This window comes from Pleurodeles waltl, chromosome 3_1 (assembly GCF_031143425.1).
Source record: "Pleurodeles waltl isolate 20211129_DDA chromosome 3_1, aPleWal1.hap1.20221129, whole genome shotgun sequence".
NCBI lineage: Eukaryota > Metazoa > Chordata > Amphibia > Caudata > Salamandridae > Pleurodeles > Pleurodeles waltl.
In genome coordinates, this window is record NC_090440.1 from 256,984,217 (window position 1) to 257,001,357 (window position 17,141).

The following is a 17,141-nucleotide window of genomic DNA, read 5'->3' on the forward strand; positions in this document are numbered from 1 at the left end:
TTCACAAAGGCGAAACCTACTGGCTTTGCCAATACTTGTTTTGCTTTTGTAATTAATACTGTGAATCAAACATTAAGAATATACATCACAAGACATCAAATCCAGCATACGCATAATCTCCTCTTCAATATTTGAATTGTTTACCAGACTACTTTTTTACGATGCTGAGGTCATTGCTTCCTTATAGCACAGCTTAAAGCGCTTGATATTTCCCTGTATACAGCTATTACTTTATGTTTCTAAATCCTGAGCTGATCAGATGTCCTTGCTGAGACAGTGGTCTAGCAACATCCTAAAAGAGGGCAGCAAGCTCATCTGATTGTAGTGCATATTAATATTATCAAATATAGCGCTGTTCACATGCAAATAATGTCTTATTCTCAATCCTCAGACTGCATGCTTTCTCACAAAGCTTCCTTTATATTCCTAAAACTCTGCATGAAAAAACTGAACTTAAGTTCAAAATGCCTGATCACTGCCTTCCTATTTTTCAATGGAATTACCCTCTCCTATTATTTCATCCTCTGCATGCCTCCTCTCTCAGAGATAAGCCTACTATAAACTAGAGGCATGTATGCTTTAATCTTTGTTAATGTATTTCTCAAGTTGCCCACACCATCTCTATAACATCAAAACCTCTATGTGAAAGTCATCCCTCAGTAACCTAACTATGATATATCTGCTCTTAATCATTGATTAAGTCAACTGCATGAGTTCACATACCCCTCACTCCCCAACTAATGATCACACGTAACTCCCACTTAATTTAATCCACTGCAAAGAAACTGGAGTAAGTGGCATGGAATAGTTTCCTTGAAGGCAAAAGACTAATCCCATAAAACCAATAACCACTGGATTAACCACTAGCCATGCATACTTGAGCAGACTGTTGCCAGATGTGAAGGACTTTAACCCCTTCATAGCCAAGAACGTAACGCTTGGCTGCGGCACTGAAGCGCCAAGGACGTAACTGTTACGTCCTGGGACCGGCTCATAGGAGGCGCGCTAGCCTTTCCTTTGATGTCTTTATCAGCATTTCTAGACACCAGGAAGTTTTTTTTTTTTTTTTAACAGGTAATTGAGATGAGTGGAGCGGCCCCTTGGGCAAGGGTTGCTCCCCAAGGGGTGAAATTATTTTTAGGCCATTTATTTTTGTTTTTCTTTAATATATTATTGAATGAGAGGAGCAGGCCTCTCAGTTTTTTACTAGGCCGATCTCTCCCCCCCCCCCACCAGGGTGGGGGGGGGAGGGGGTATTAGAAACCACTTAGGCACCAGAGATTGGTGTGTGTGTGTGTGTATTGGTTGGAGGGGCCAGCCCCTTGGTTGCTCCCCATGGGGGCACATTACTGTTGGCCATACCTGCCCCCTTCTGCAGCCAGTTTGTCACATTTTTATTTATTTTTTTACAACAAACTTTTTGCTTTATTTTGGCTAATTTCTCGGTCTCCTTCAGGGGAACCCACAAAGTCTGGGTAGCTCTAGAATCCCTGGGATGTTGGAAAAAAAAAGGATGCTAATTTGGCCTGGGTAGGTTATGTGGACAAAAAGTTGAGTGTCTAAGTGCGAACTGCCCCAAACAGCCACAAAAAGGCTTGGCACCTGATGGGGAAAGGGCCTGGCAGCAAAGGGGTTAACGCCTTGTCAGAAGCAATAATCACTATAGGAATTTAATTTCAATGCTATACAAAACCTACCAACTGAAAACCTTGGAACACAGGTAGTCAAAGGAGCAGTAGAACATGTCTAAGTTCTTCATCCAACCATTCAAAGCTAGCAAATTCTTGCATCTACACAAAGCATTAGCGTTGCAATTTAAGTAGTGGTCATTTCAGTTTTGGTTAATGCTGCTGGTATTTTGAGTTTTCAATCCACCTTCTTCACTAAACTTTGAAATCTGGGTTATGACTCCAATTTTAGATGAAGTACATGTTTTTGTTTCTTTGATGTTTTGGATTGTAACCTTTTCACTACTTCAGTCAGGCCAGGCCAAAAACTCAAAATCTTTGGTAGTCGATTGGGAGAAGAACAGTGGAATATGATTGTATATCTATTCTGCAGCGCATTTTGAACTCCAGTTTCACCAATCATATGTTGCCACAGGGGGCAGATGACTAGATATGACGCATCTGTGGTGCAGAGTGCTATCGGTAAGCTGGGGGAGTAACTGTTTTGCTGTTTCTGCAACCACAAAAGATTGTAGGGTTCCACTTCCTCTAAAACTACCTTGGGTCTTAGAAAGGGCTTTAGATGTTGTTACTGAGAACACTGTAACTGTGGCATTTTTTTCGAAGGCCAGGCTGTGAACCAGTCATTGGCCTCATCTGTGGCTTTTCAGTTGGATCTTTCAAAACTCCATGGGCGTCATCAATAGCACTACTCCGAAATAAAAAGCTCAAAAAAGAAAGATCATTAGGCTTTAAGTGTTAGTGACATCAACAAAGCCAAAATTATGTCCTCGTAGAACTACACAGCAAAGGTCATGAGCCAACAGATGCAGTGTCTTTGTGTGGACTAATGATTTCTTATGAAATGACTATAGCATGCTTGAAGGTATCAATTTCTCAAGGCAGCCACAGCTCCACTAACTACTGTATTAGAATGTCCAGTGGGTTGATTTAAAACCGCTCAGAAACTAGGTGCCTAAATTATAGAGATCGAGGCTTGACATTTCCCTCCGCACTGAGTTCCAGCTGCTACGGAGAAGTAAAGCTTTGATAATTGTGTGGCTACATTGCAAATAATATAGATTATGTCGATATGAAGGAGTGATGCACAAATCCAGGATCCAAATATATAACCAAGTATGGATTTTCCATTATCCTTTAAAGACAATGCAGCTAGCAATTTCTGTATAGTAGATTCTAGCAGGGCTTCAATGAACAGAGTTCAGCAGTCTGATCTCAAAAACTGAAACATTTCAGCAGAGAGAAGTGTGACAAAATAGTGTTCTTTGGTTGCTCCGATTGGTAGCAACCTTGTAGCAGGAAATATCACGTACTGGCTTCCAAGATGTCAAAGTAGCCAGAGATTGAGGAGGAAGTGATCCCTAGGTTGACTAGATATGGATTTGAGGTGTCCGTTTAGTAGTCAGTGTTGTGTCCCTTCGATGCTGCTGATCCTCACTCCTAGAACATTCCTATCTTGCCTTATCTTCTCTAATATGTTCCTGATATGCCTGGACCAACTCCCAGCCTGTCATGCCAGATGTGTAGGAATCCCCCTCTACCTCAAATCCACCCCCACACATAATTGTTGATTCCATGAGCGTCTCTTTTTCGTACACTCGAAGTTCAGAGGCCACTTCCTTTTAATGAAAGAGTCTGGAACTCAGATGAGTTCACATCATGATCATAGCTTTTACCTCTGGTCTCTGGCAAGGGCTCCTTTGTTCAGGGATCCCAACTCTATGAGAGGGAGAAAAATGATCATACTGCCTGGATGCACAGCATCTTTCGGAATTCTTACAGGACCAGTGTTTGTACTTGTTACAGCATTAGTAAAAGACCACGATTTCTGCTTTTAATTTTCAGTCCGCATGCTGTTTTAGGGTGGCATTTTCATTGAAACGTACTTTACTGTAGATACGTTTGTTTAAAAGGATGAAAATATTTCCTCTTTACATGTACACGATTTTTTGGGAATTGCTTTTGAATATGAAAATAAATAATAGTTCTGCTTCGAGGTCACATAAGTAGAGATATTCTCATGTTTATAAATGTGAAAGAGAATTCCCTAATGGACAGCCGTTGTTGGCAAAGTCCTACCACTTCCCTTCAAATTAAACCATACATTTTTTGGCACCTTTTTTAAATACCCAGATTCTCAAATTGCTTTGTTTACCAATTATCTTGCCAAGTAAATATGGTTTTGGAATACTTAAAGAGAAACCGGACCACATTACTGTAATCCTCCTGTACTCAATTGGTTCTTCTTGGAGGTTCGCATGATTTGCATAATAAGCCCTCATAACTAGCACACCTGCCTACCTGGCTGAAAGGCTCATCCTCTCCACTGGCTCTCTGCACACCTAAAGCCAGTACATCTTCAGACTGGAGATTAAGTGAACAAAAAGAAAAAATAGAAAAAAAAACAAGGGCAATAGGCCTCCATCTTGACACCAAGGTTCTGGAAAAATATGCCTGTATTCATCAGGACTGCCTAACTCTGCTACAATTCAGGAAAAGGCTGAAGACTTACTGCTTTAAAGAACAATACTTCATAATAATACACAACTACCCCACCACACAATAACAGCCTCTTTGACCCTATGCAGCTCTCCGCTGCCTTTCGGCATAAATACATGCATACACACTAACTGAAGCTGCGTAGTTCTGCATGCTGGATAGGGCTAACAACAACTGCTTGCTATACGTGCTGAGCAAATCAAGGTCAGATATATAATTCACTAAACACTACTATTAACATTCCACAGGACTTGCCAAAGCTATAATACAGGTCATTTGCGTGCTCCATCACTGACATTTTGCCAAGCATGACTTAGAAAGGAATCACGATGAACTAACAACACTGAAGTGAGGGAGAATAAGGGAGAACATAACTATTGCTCTCAACATGAAAATTAGCAACCCATATGCTTGAAATTAGAGTTTTATTTTTCCTTGTGCCTAGTACCACCGGCTTCTTGAAGAAATTAAAAATAAAATTAAATAAACAAACACCCTGTCATATTAAAGAGCACGGATTTCAAACGGCCATGGTTACAGCAACCGCTGCTTCAACTCCCATTTCCCCTATACCATCCATGCTCCATCCATTGCTTACTGAGCAAAGCATTAAGTGTAGAGTGCTGTGCCTTCAACAACTGAGTCAGGCAGTAAGTTTTTGATAAATATTCCGCTGATCTTTTTCTTTGTTTAGGTCCCTATACTTGGATTGCAGCACTTGTTCAGATGTATTCACTGTACAAAAAGACACTGGAGACCAGTTTTATTCACAGAGACTCGGCACCAGGTTTTAAAAGCTAAATAAATAAAAGCAGACACATTTTCACTACTGCAGCATGTGTTCCCATCTTCTGCCAGGAATTTCTATTAGTGTTAGCTGTAGTCAAGATCAAGGAAGACAAAGGGCCTCATTCGAAGTAAAGCAACAGATTCTGGGGCAAAGAAACACAACTAGTGTAATATTGTTTATAGAAGGCTGTTTCACGCCAAATTACAACTTCCGTGACTAGTTATTAGGGGTGAGCAGGCCCCTGAAAGCCTGGCTCTGGCTCAGCTCGAGTTTTTTACTCGCTCGAGCATAAAACGAGCCGGACTTTGAGTTGACTTCTACCCGCCACCCACGCTCTAACCTCCTGCTCCAAGAACTGAACACAAAGCATTAGGCTTAGATGTAAAAAAAAGAGAGAAAGATAGCAGTGTAGGGCCTTAAGTGCACACTGACAGAGCAGAAAGCACGAGAGAAACACTAGCTTCCCCGTTTGACCAAACGGTGTGATCCTAGGCTAATTTTTTTTTATTTCACAAAGCTTCTTCTTTTTTTACATTATCACATGAGAAAACCTTCAAATGAGTACATATGACAAATGTCTCGCCTCAGTTCACTAATGGAACTGTCGTCAGGGCAGGGGACATGAATGCTTCCAAGTTAATATTTAAAAATGATCACACTAAATAAATGCCTCCCACAGTGCAGTAATTAAGGGCCCGATTTAGATTTCGACACAGAGGGTACTCAGTCACAAAGGTGACGGATATCCTTGTCCACTGAAACCCAAACCCCACAGGAAAAAATAGGATTTAGATTTCGGCAGACGGGGTATCTGTCACCGATGTGATGGAGTAACCCCTCCGCCGAAATCTAAATCGGCCTATAATCGAACAGGAGAAGCACTTTACCATGTTAAAGTAATACACTTTTTAAAATTTTGAAGACAATTGATCATAACTTTAAATGATGTTTGTTGCATGAATTACATTCCAAGCTGTTATGCCTTTTGGCATGTTTCCTCTGTTTTTGTCGTCTGACCTCCTGTTTTTATGGTATGCAGGACTCTGTTTTTGCTGGTTTATTGTCTCTGCGCACTTTACCACTGCTGATCAGAGCTAAAGTGCCAATGCTCCCTATGTATATTGCATTGGTGATTGGTTTATCCATGATTAGCATATCTGATTCACTCATAAGTCCCTAGTAAGGTCCACTATCTAAGCCCAGGGCCGGTAAATCAAATGCTATTAGTGGGCCTGCAGCACTGACTGTGCCCCCCACATAAGTAGCCCTCTAACTATGTCGCAGACCTGCCACTGCAGTGTCTGTGTGTGTAGTCTTGCACTGCCAATTCGCCCCTTCAAGTGTACCCACTTGCCAGGCCCAAACCTTCCCCTTTACGACATGCAAAGCACCCCTAAAGTAGGCCCTAGGTAGCTCCAGGGGCATGGTGCAGTGTATGTTAAAGGTAGGACATGTACTGATATGTTGTACATGTCCTGTGTGAAATACTGCCAAATTCGGTTTTCACTGTTACATGAGCTATCTCTCTTATAAGTTAACATAGGGACTGCTTTGAAATATCTTTTAAGTGCAATTTCCCATTGGGAGCAGACAGAGCTATGGAGTATGGGGTCTCTGAACCCACAATTAAAAAATACACCATTAGGTAAAGTTGGTTTTTAGATTGTCAGTTTGAAAATGCCACTTTTAGAAAGTAGGCATTTTCTTGCCTAAACTATTCTGTAACTCTGCCTACTTGTGTATTCCCTGTCTGGGTCAGACTGACAGTTGGTCTGTTTGCACCTCTCCTTTAGACAGTGACAGAAAGGGAGTTGGGGTGTAGCCTGCATATCCTGATGGGTTATCTGGGCTAGAGTGGAGTGAGGAGCTGCCACTTACACCTGAACGGCTGTTGCTGCCCTCACACAATGCAGTCTCCAACCTCCTGGTGTGTGTCTGGGGACAGGCATGGGCAAGGCAGGATCTTGTTAACAACAGAGACTTTCTTTTGAAATTTGCCTACTTCAAAGGCAGAAAGAGGTATAAGTAGTGGACCCAAAACCCCAGACACTTCTGGATCAAGAGCAACTGCTGCCAAGGAGAAGAGCTGAGGAGCTGGAAGAAGAGTACTGCCCCTTTGCTGTGTGTGCTTTGCTGGGTTAGCCTGCAGTTGCTGCTTCTGCCTTGAAGAGGACAAAGACAGGACCTTGCTGTGTATCCTGCTCCTGAAGTTTCTCCCAGGGCTTGAAATAGAGCTTGTATCCTCTTAGAAGTCTAAGGGATATCAAAGACTTCAGCTTCATCTGCCTACAGCACTGGGAACTGTGTGTTTTGTGCTGCAACAGAAGAAAAACCACAGTGAGTCCATCAAAGATGCAGCTGCCTGCACCGTGACCTGACGACGCCACATGAGCTGTTCCTCACGTCGCACCGCAACCCTGGTCTCACCGCCGTCTGACGCCGTTACCGAGCTGCTGCTTGCACTGTGACCGGTGGGTTCTGCATCACCTTGCTCAGACCGCAGCCTTGGCTTCCCTGACGCCGCTCCACGCTGACACCAGCGCCACTGCCTGCACCGAGGCCTGAGGACACTGCTTGAGAGGTACACAATGCACCATACCATCCCGCACCACACCACCCTGGTTCACCGACGCCAGAGCCATTCATTCTAGCGTCAGACACCTCTGTCTGCACCGCAACCCGTGGGCGCCGCACAGAGACAACCCCACGCCACTGCCTTGGGCCCACCGATGACATTGCTTCAGAAACAATGACGCCGCTGCCTGCACAGTGACCAGGAGTCACCGTACATCGCACCGCCCCACTTGACACAGCAGCCCTGGTCTCACAGACACTGCAGGACGCTGCCACCCAGCCGCTGCCTGCACCGTATCGTCCCGCTTTGAACCGCAGCTCTGATGCCATCCACGCAGCGCTCCTGACTTCGTCATCAGCCCGGAGTTCGATCTGCAATGCGTATGACTTCAAGGGCCAGACAACTCCCGCACCGACCTCCGGAACCAACGCTGGTGATGCCGCACTCCGGATCTCATTGCAAGAATCACGATGCCCTGCATTTCCAAGGTACTGTTTGCGGTTCTTACCGACACTGTAGCTGGCCTGCAACGCCATGGCCAGCCTGAACTGTTGGATTTGTTGTTCACAACGCTGTGCTAGCCCCAGACGGAGACATCTACTTCAAGGAACTGTATTTTTAAGTAATTCTTGCAAAATTCACATCTTTATTATTGGATGTTGGATTTTTCTCGTTTTGGTCTTGTTTTACATAGATAAATATTGGCTACTTTTCTAAAACTAGTGTGGTGTCCTTTTGTAGTGTTTTTACTGCATTACTGTGTGTTATGTGCAAATGCTTTACACATTGCTTCTGAGATGAGCCTGACTGCTTGTGCCAAGCTACCAAGGGGGTGAGAAGGGGTTATCTGAGCTGGGTATGTCCCTTATCCTGACTAGAGTGAGGGGCCCTACTTGGACAGGGTGCAAACAGACAGCCAACTAGAGACCCCATTTCTAACACAAGCATTTTCAAGACTCAGCACAAACATGGGCTCTTAAAGGCAAACTCTGTCTCAACTCTTTATGTATTTGTTGGCTTTTCCACTTCTACTAGTTATGGAGCATAATGTGTAAAAATAGTTTTTGTTCCCATTTTTGAATGCCGTACTATGTCTACGGGAATGTTCTGCCAGTCTAATTCCACCCAACTGGACAGGAATGACTACTGTTTCCATTCATTCTGTAAAGCACTCTAGGTGAAAACCCGGGGCAAATATTTCTTGTGTCTGATTTTTTTTATTCTGTGCACCACTTAGGATGAGGCGAAAGTAATTTTCCCTTACACCTCAGTTTGAAAATTTGTAATCATTTTGTTTTTTAACTCCAACAGAAAACCAAACCAAAATGCATTTTGCTAGCATTGCAATTCCTCCCTCATTCAAGCTTCAGGCTAGCTGTCGGAGAGCCTACAATAAACACTTAGCTAGTAAGTTACCCTGTTCATTAAAATAATACTGCTGTATAAAATGTAGCTTTTAAGTACATTTGTCAATTAGACTAGCTAAACCTCCAAGGCTACCTAATCATACGTCAATATCTCTCCACCACTTTACTACCATTAGATTCTCCCACCATTCCCTTCCATTGTGGAATACACGATTGGAAATGTGCTTTTAACCACTAAGTTACTGAGGCTTTTCCTAACACCTCAAACAGGACCGGCTTTCTGATGTTTAGGGCACTTTCCGTTAAAGCCTTCATAGCTTTTTGTTTTTTGTTTTTTTGTTTTAACACAACAGAAAGCAAGGCAAAATTTAAGCCCACCCCCCAATACATGTTGGAGATTCAAAGCTCCCCATTCCTCCAGCAGGGAGCCCAGAAAATTACCAATATTAAGCTTTCTTTTTTAAAATTGGAAAAAATAAATTATGAATTTTTATTCTTAAATGACATTAACAAAATGAATGCTCTACTAAGCTGTCTTCCCAGCTTTGAGGAACCAGCAAAGTTTGTGCTTAGCAGGCAAGCAGTGTAAGTGAAGCAGTGTTAAATATAGTGTGCTGTGCACTGGAAAGGGAAAGAATGAGAAAAAATATCCTTGGTCATTGCTGGCTTCCGGACAGGAGTGGGCACAAGTGAATCTAGAGCACTGTACACTACAAAACAGATGCTTATAGTGTAAGCAGCAATTTCAATTTGTAGCATGGGTGGCTGTGGATACCCAGTTTCTAAACAGACTATAAGGTAGTTCCTCTCTAGTAATGGCAAGTGAGCAGGTGATACAGATATTTGGAACAGTGTTTGCAGAAAAGTGTGGCCAACTAAAGCCTGTTGATGGCCTAGAATATGCACAGAGTAGTGCTTGGTGGTATGTTATGCAGATTTGTAGGGTGCACTATGACCCGGGGAGGGTATCCTGGTGTTGAGCAGGTTGGAATCTAGCCACACCTAGGGCCTAGTGGGACTACTCGAAAAGCCAGGTCTTCAGGAGCAAGGAGTAGGCCTTTATGTGTACGGCAGGTCGTCCAACTCTTTAGACGCAATGTAGGAGAAGACTCGATCTGGTGTTTTGTATACATGGGACTTGTACAAGTAGGAGTCCAGAAAAGGAGAGATGTCTGGAAGGTTTGTGAAAGCAGATGCGATTGTTGAGGTATGCTGGGCCAGTGTTATGTAAAGTCTTGAAAGTGAGGGAGAGGAGTATGAATTGTCCTTGGTTGTGAATGGGGAGTCAATAAAGCTCCTTCTGATGTGGTGTGATTTGAGTGCGGCATGGGAGTTTGAGATGGATTGTGGATGCCAAGTTCTATATGGTCAGGCAGCATTCTGGTGGGTTCTTGAGTTTTTTTTGTGTTGTTGATCTCAGCATAGAGAGTGCTCTCGTAATCCAGCTTACTTGTGACACGGGTGCTGATTGGGAATCATTTGAAAATCTTCCTCAACATCTTTAGATTATAGAACCATGAGGCGGAGAGACTGTATTTACTTGAGTGGTCAAGTCAAGTTTGCTGTTGATGATGATCCTGAGGTTTGTGGTAGGGGTGGGTGTCGACTCTAGCTCTGTTTCCTCTAGCGAAGTCAGCAATTCCACAACCATTATTCCTGTATGCCTCTGGCTGGAAGGTTTGGTCTGCTGCGGGTCTTAAAAGGGCTCTGGTTTTGGTGATAGCCACCAGTTTAACGCCACCAGAGGTTTGTGTTCTGTGAAATACAGAACTGGTACTAGGTGATTGCAGGGCATCGACTGACTTGGCAATAGTGACCTTTATGATTTTTTAAGTATCTGGTCCACATAGGGGCTGAGCAGAGGCTGGTCATCGGAAAGGAACATTCACAAGTAATTCCTGCAGCTGGGCCAAAATAAGAAATTTTATGCCAGGCATGCCTGCAGAGGAGGATGCTGGTGTTAATCCTTCTAGCAGTAGTATCTGCTGCACGGAGGGTGCATCTAATATTTGTGTTGTAGATGACGATCTTGCACTCAGCAACAAGCTTTTAGTGGCCCCTGGTAGGTGCTTGATCAGTTTCTCCATCTTGTACCAGTGGTAAAGTTCGTAGCCAGGGAGGGACCCTACAGAATTGGCTATGCACCAATGGGCACTGTGTCTATGTTCTTATGGTGTGCATGAATATTCAGTTGGAGGTGGCTTGGGCACAGATCTAGATAGGGTCATCAGGAGTAAAATTAAACTTCTTCTTAATCCTGTGTGTGACCACCCATGCCTTACTCAGGTCTTTAAACCGACCTCAGCATTCCCTTTAGTTTATCCTGCATGTTGTGCATTTTAACCTGATGGTGCTGGGTGGTCTATTGAATTACGGCATAGTAGGGAGTGCCATCACTGGATGGCAAGGCTTTGGCGAGGGCTGGTTTACCATCGAATGCAAGCTTGCACTTCTTGCAGACAAGTCCTGAAGCCGAGGCCTGGTGAGAATTTTTTTATCGTAAGCAAGGGGTGGACAGTTTGTATGGCAGAGGACCTCAGGAAGTTCTTCAAATATAGATCAATCCCTTGGTAACATCTGATCTCGAATTGGATGGCAGGTTCTATGGGGATATCGATGTAGGTGGTGGTGCGTTTTAGGTGGATATTTCGGCTGTGAGTGGGCCTTAACAGGGACTTGGGGTTGAGGCAACACTGAAGAACTACTCTGTGCCCTTGGATGGGGCTGGATGAGCCATACCTCAAAGTTTATGCCATTTTTGGCTAAACTAGAGAATCGAAGACAGTCTACTGCAGGAGTGGTGCTCTGCCGCTGTCAAATGGCGTTTTAGGGGTTGGGACTGACCATGTGGAGCTGAAGAGGTGTGACGAGCCAATCATGTCTTCAGGCCCAGATCTGCCACCTCTTTCACTGAGTTCTTGCACCTCCTCCTCTTCTGCCTCAGAGGTCTCAGAGAACATGGTCTTTGAACTCACCATGCTAGGCTTCTGGAATGCTGGAGGGCCGGGCCTCTTCCTCCACAGTGCCGCTCACAACATTCCCTCTGGTATCATAGGTTTTTGTTTTACAGTATAAGGCACTGTAGGAGTCAAAGGAGGTCTCCTCATGAGTTGAGGAGTGAGACAGCTTACAAAGACTGCAATGGTTACTCTAGGTCAGATTGGAATGGTGTATGTTGCATACCTTTGCCTGAGGCACATTCTCCAAATAATCTGTAAGAAGAGTCAAGGTTCGCTGCTGAAGAAAGGATTCTGTGATGGGGGCGGTGTTCTGGTGGAGTGTGGAGTAAGGGTGAGTCACAACAGGTCTTGATACTTGTCTTAGATTAAACAAGTTCCAAACATCCAGGCCCAAAACTGGATGGTAGAAGTATGCAGAGCACGTGTATCTACCCCCACATATGTTAAGAACATCAAGATATGAAACATTCAATTGTGTAGTCTGTAACTACTTTACAACTGACTTTGCATACAGTGGATTTAAGCAAACGCAACCAATCCAGGACATCATTTAGCACACAAATAACAAATTCAGTGCATTGTCTTAGCATCAAATGTAATTTCTTCATGCATATATAGTACTATAGATGTATTTCTTGTATGAGGCATCCTATTATCTTTTACCATGGCCAATATGGGTGCGGAGGGGAGGACATTTTTGTACCTGATCCACAAGAATTATATTACATACCAAGCTGTTTGCCAATACAAGAGGACCAACCTACGCATCTTGTGACAAAAGTGACTGGTAGGTTCCAGAGACAAATTTTGAGGCAAAAGGTATGTCTAGATACTGTAGTTGAGCCCACAGTTAAGATGGAGCGAATATGTGGTTGGTTGGAATAAAATACATAAAAAAGAAATCCATGGCATTTCCCTCGGAGGATGTGCACACCTGAAGAATATCTGAACGTTTATCTCAGAATTATAGTTTATTGTATTGCTTACATACTAAGAAGAGACATAGGGGGTCATTCCTACCCCGGCGGGCGCTGCCCGCCAGGGGGTGACCGCCAAAAGACCGCACCGCGGTCATTTTGACTTTCCCGCTGGGCTGGCGGGCGACCGCCAAAAGGCCGCCCGCCCGCCCAGTGGGAAAGCCCCAGCAACGATGAAGCCGGCTCCGAATGGAGCCGGCGGAGTTGCTGGTGTGCGACGGGTGCAGTTGCACCTGTCGCGATTTTCAGTGTCTGCTTTGCAGACACTGAAAATCTTAATGGGGCCCTGTTAGGGGGCCCCTGCAGTGCCCATGCCAGTGGCATGGGCACTGCAGGGGCCCCCAGGGGCCCCACGACACCCGTTCCCGCCATCCTGTTTCTGGCGGTTTTCACCGCCAGAAACAGGATGGCGGGAAGGGGGTCGGAATCCCCATGGCGGCGCTGCTTGGAGCGCCGCCGTGGAGGATTCCCTGGGGCAGGGGAAAACTGGCGGGAAACCGCTGGTTTCCCTTTTCTGACCGCGGCTTTACCGCCGCGGTCAGAATTGCCCCTGAAGCACCGCCAGCCTGTTGGCGGTGCTTCCTCCGTCCCCTGCCCTGGCGGTCCATGACCGTCGGGGTAGGAATGACCCCCATAATACATTATGTTTCCTTTCCTTTTTATCATTTTAAATCCAGACTCCTTATACTTCATTATGGGAAAACTGGTTACTCTTGAAGCTCTTAGGACACCAGGAGGGTTAATGATGCCTCCTAGGCAAAAAAGTGCCCATATTTTTGTTAATGGCCGATCCGTGGATTTAAGGATCCTCCTCAGATCCTGGGGAAAAGCAAGGCCCTGATTCGCTGGCCACAACCTGACAGAAATATTACTGTGTGAATTAAAAAAAAAAAAAAAAACATAGAAATTCACTGAAAAAAAACAAAACAAAGTTTACAGGTATGTTATAGTTAGGTGGACGTTTTATCCATACACAATCATAGAAATTCAGCAGTTATAGTTCTACTTATCTGAAGAAACTATAGATCATGGCGGAAAACAACTTTGTGCAACCAGTTCTAGTTTCTTCAGAGAAGTATAACTATAACTGCTGAATTTCTATAGTTCTGTATGGGTTAAACAGTGAATCTAACTAGAACGCCCTGTAACCTTTGTTTTTTTCAGTGAGACTCCAAATGAGACTACATAACATTATGTAATGCACTGGAAATGTAGGATATATATTGAAGGTATTTCAACTGATGACAATCTGCCTCTGAGCAGAAAGTGGCCTCTGCTACCTATATACTTAGAAATAGGTCATATTGCTTGCCATCTTCCGGATATCAAATCAATATACTGTCTGACTCTGTCCCCCATGAACAGGATTAGCTATATATAACACAACACCATAGCACGAGAGATTTAAGACAAGTTCCTTCAGAGAAAGGACACAGTTTGTTGGCCTAAAGGTAGGGGTCCAAAACCCAGTAACATGCCACCTCCAAAAGAACCTTCTGGAAATTCACTGTCCAGGGAGGCCACTTCACCAGTAGAGTTTTGTTAGCGGACTATAGCCAGGGGTACTTGAATTATGCAATTCTGTGTTGTTTCTCCAGAATGATGGATTTGCAGCAACTGCCATATTCATGTCTGCTTCCTAATCCACAGGTGGATCAAAAATTACTAAACAAACACAGCACAAAACGTTATTAGCACAAAGTGTAACTGGTTGCTGACTGCTATTTTAGGTGTTATGCTTATACTAATACTGCCAAGGAATGTGTCACATGATTTGCCCTTTTTGTTCCATACGTTAGTCAACACCTTACTGAACAATTCGGTCCGGCACGGCCATATTATTGAAGTGGATCGACTGAATAAGATACAATATGAACGTTCAAATATTTACCTTTGCCCTATAGATGTAACCCAGAACCACAACCACAACCTCTGTAACGAAGACTAAAAGGAGGATGATGACAAACTGCAAAGGAAACAGAAACAGGCGACAATTATAAGACAGCATATATTTAAACATATAAAATAAGTACAATGTACAAACATAGGTTTACACTATTATTAATGGTTAATGATAATAAATATGTAACATTACAGTTATCCACGTATGCATTTATTGGACACTGCTCAACTCTTCAAGTATACAAATCAAGGAAAGCAGGTTATAATTTACACTTACAAACAAAAACACAAACCGTTAATCATCAGTGGTATTTTGCAATTCTATCTCTATGCCATGGATGCAATCTAGTTTTGGAGTTCATTTTATTTTGTATTCAATCGTTTACTTAACAGTAACCGTCTATCACACCACCACATATCAAGCGTCAGAGTAGAGTCTTTCAGTAACAAAAATAATCCAACAAGTTTTGTAATAGATTTGCATATATTCAAAAGTAACTCTTACTCACTGTGGGAAATGGGCTTTTCAAGTAACATATTATATTTATTTAAGAATTTAAAAAAAATAAGCACTTACAAATCCGTTTGTGCCAATTTTTTTTTATTTATTTTTTTTAAACGAGGCCTCAGCTATTGGCTTTGACAATAATTTCCCCTTCAAAATGGTCTCTGAATCTGTGTGCGTGAGCAATTATGCCATCTTGAAAGTTTTTAAAAAGCTTTATACCATCCTAATCTGTGTGCACGACAGCCTTCTCAGACTATTTATTTTTCATAAAGCTCAGGGCAGCAATACTGTAATGTTTCTTAGTTTTTTATAAAAAATCCAAGATGTACAACTGAGCGTGAGTTGATGGCTATCTTTGGCTGTTTTTTTTTCCAAACGAAAAAAAATATATACCTACATAATCACTGATGCAAACATGTTCATGTGCCAGGCATATTATAATGAAGGACGTTTTGAAACGATAAAATAAAAAAGAAAGTAGGCACACGGAAGCCACCTGAATACAGGCAAGCAAACGGCCAGGTAGCAGTGCGCAACTGCTGTGCCCTCTCAAAAGCATGTTTAAAAAAACAACAACAAAAAAAGACGCCAGGTGATGGAAGCAGATAGACACTGATGGGTAATGGATACACAGGGGAGGATCTACCACAGAGGGCTGATAAATTAAACAACATTGGCAAGGCCAAAGGGTATACCTTTAGATTATATTGGCTAAGCCAATGGTTTTAGCAATAGGGTACTGTAGTTAAATTGCATATTTCACATAAGTAAAGGCTGAAGGTGTTGAGATTTGTAGAATCTTTACCTTACCACACTTTTAGAATGCAATTGGAACTGACTTTAATAAATACTGGCATGTTGAGCTGCTGGATTTTCCCAGGCAAGAGCACTACCATTGTTGTTTATCTGAGGGGAGAGTTTTGCACTTCCATGTAAAAGCAGACAGCCCGACTTCCTCCGCTGTGAAATCCCAGGCTGTGATTGTAGGTCCCCAGGTAGTTTGTATGACTCAACACCTTTAGAATGGGAATTTGCCCCCCAGCGAAGCAAATCCAAATATCCTTAGCTTCTCTGTGAGTCAAGTACTAAGGAAGGAACACAAGTGTGGGGCAGTAACGTGGAGTGAGACAAAGATGCCAATTAAGCAGTTGTTATTGCCACTCAGAAGGCATTCTTGATGGAACGCAGCCGGAGGGGACAACTGTGCAGTGGCTCAAAGGGAGCACACATGAGATAAGTGAGAATTAGGTTAAGATCCCGCTGAGGCATGATAAATGGTGAAGGGTGAAACATATGTATAAGCCCTTTTCGAAACCTATTTACAATAGAGGACTTCAACAGAAAGGGTTGATCAGGCAGCCGCAGAAGGGCGGACAGAGCAGGAAGATAGCCCTTCAGAGTGCCCAAAGAGAAAGAATGAAAAGAAGAATATCAGACAGAGAAGCAGAGAGATGATCTATAGACTTCTCTGTACAATATTTCACAAATCTTAGCCAACGGCAGGCTTATACAGTTTTTGTAGAGGAACGCCTGGCTGGTTACAGACCTCGGAAGGAAGGTCAAAAGCTGTCAACTGCGCCTTCATGCATGGATATTGAGAGGCGACAGAGTTGGCAGGTTCAGGTGGAGAACCCTACCCTACTGCTGCAACAGAAGATCCTCACGAAGGGGCAGCCTGATCAGAAGATCAATGCTTATTTTCAAATGCTCAAGACACCAGACTCTTTGCCCCTAGTCCGGAGCCACAAGGATTACTTGGGTACGATAGTTCTTGATATTGTTGAGAACTCTGGGCAGGAGTGGATTGGGCAGAAAGGCGTACAGGAGGCCTTAACTCCAATTGGGACAAGGAGTGTCGCAGAATGATTGTCTACA

General features: G+C 43.4%; 1 protein-coding gene across 1 annotated transcript in view; it reads right to left on the reverse strand.

Moving 5' to 3' along the window:
- The window catches only part of TSPAN3 (tetraspanin 3), a 111,450-nt gene that overhangs the window by 53,665 nt on the left and 40,644 nt on the right, over positions 1-17,141 (reverse strand). Inside the window, exon 3 of the mRNA XM_069222344.1 lies at positions 14,748-14,822. Within this exon, the coding sequence (XP_069078445.1) occupies positions 14,748-14,822 (75 nt within the window). The remainder of the gene's footprint in view (positions 1-14,747; positions 14,823-17,141) is intronic.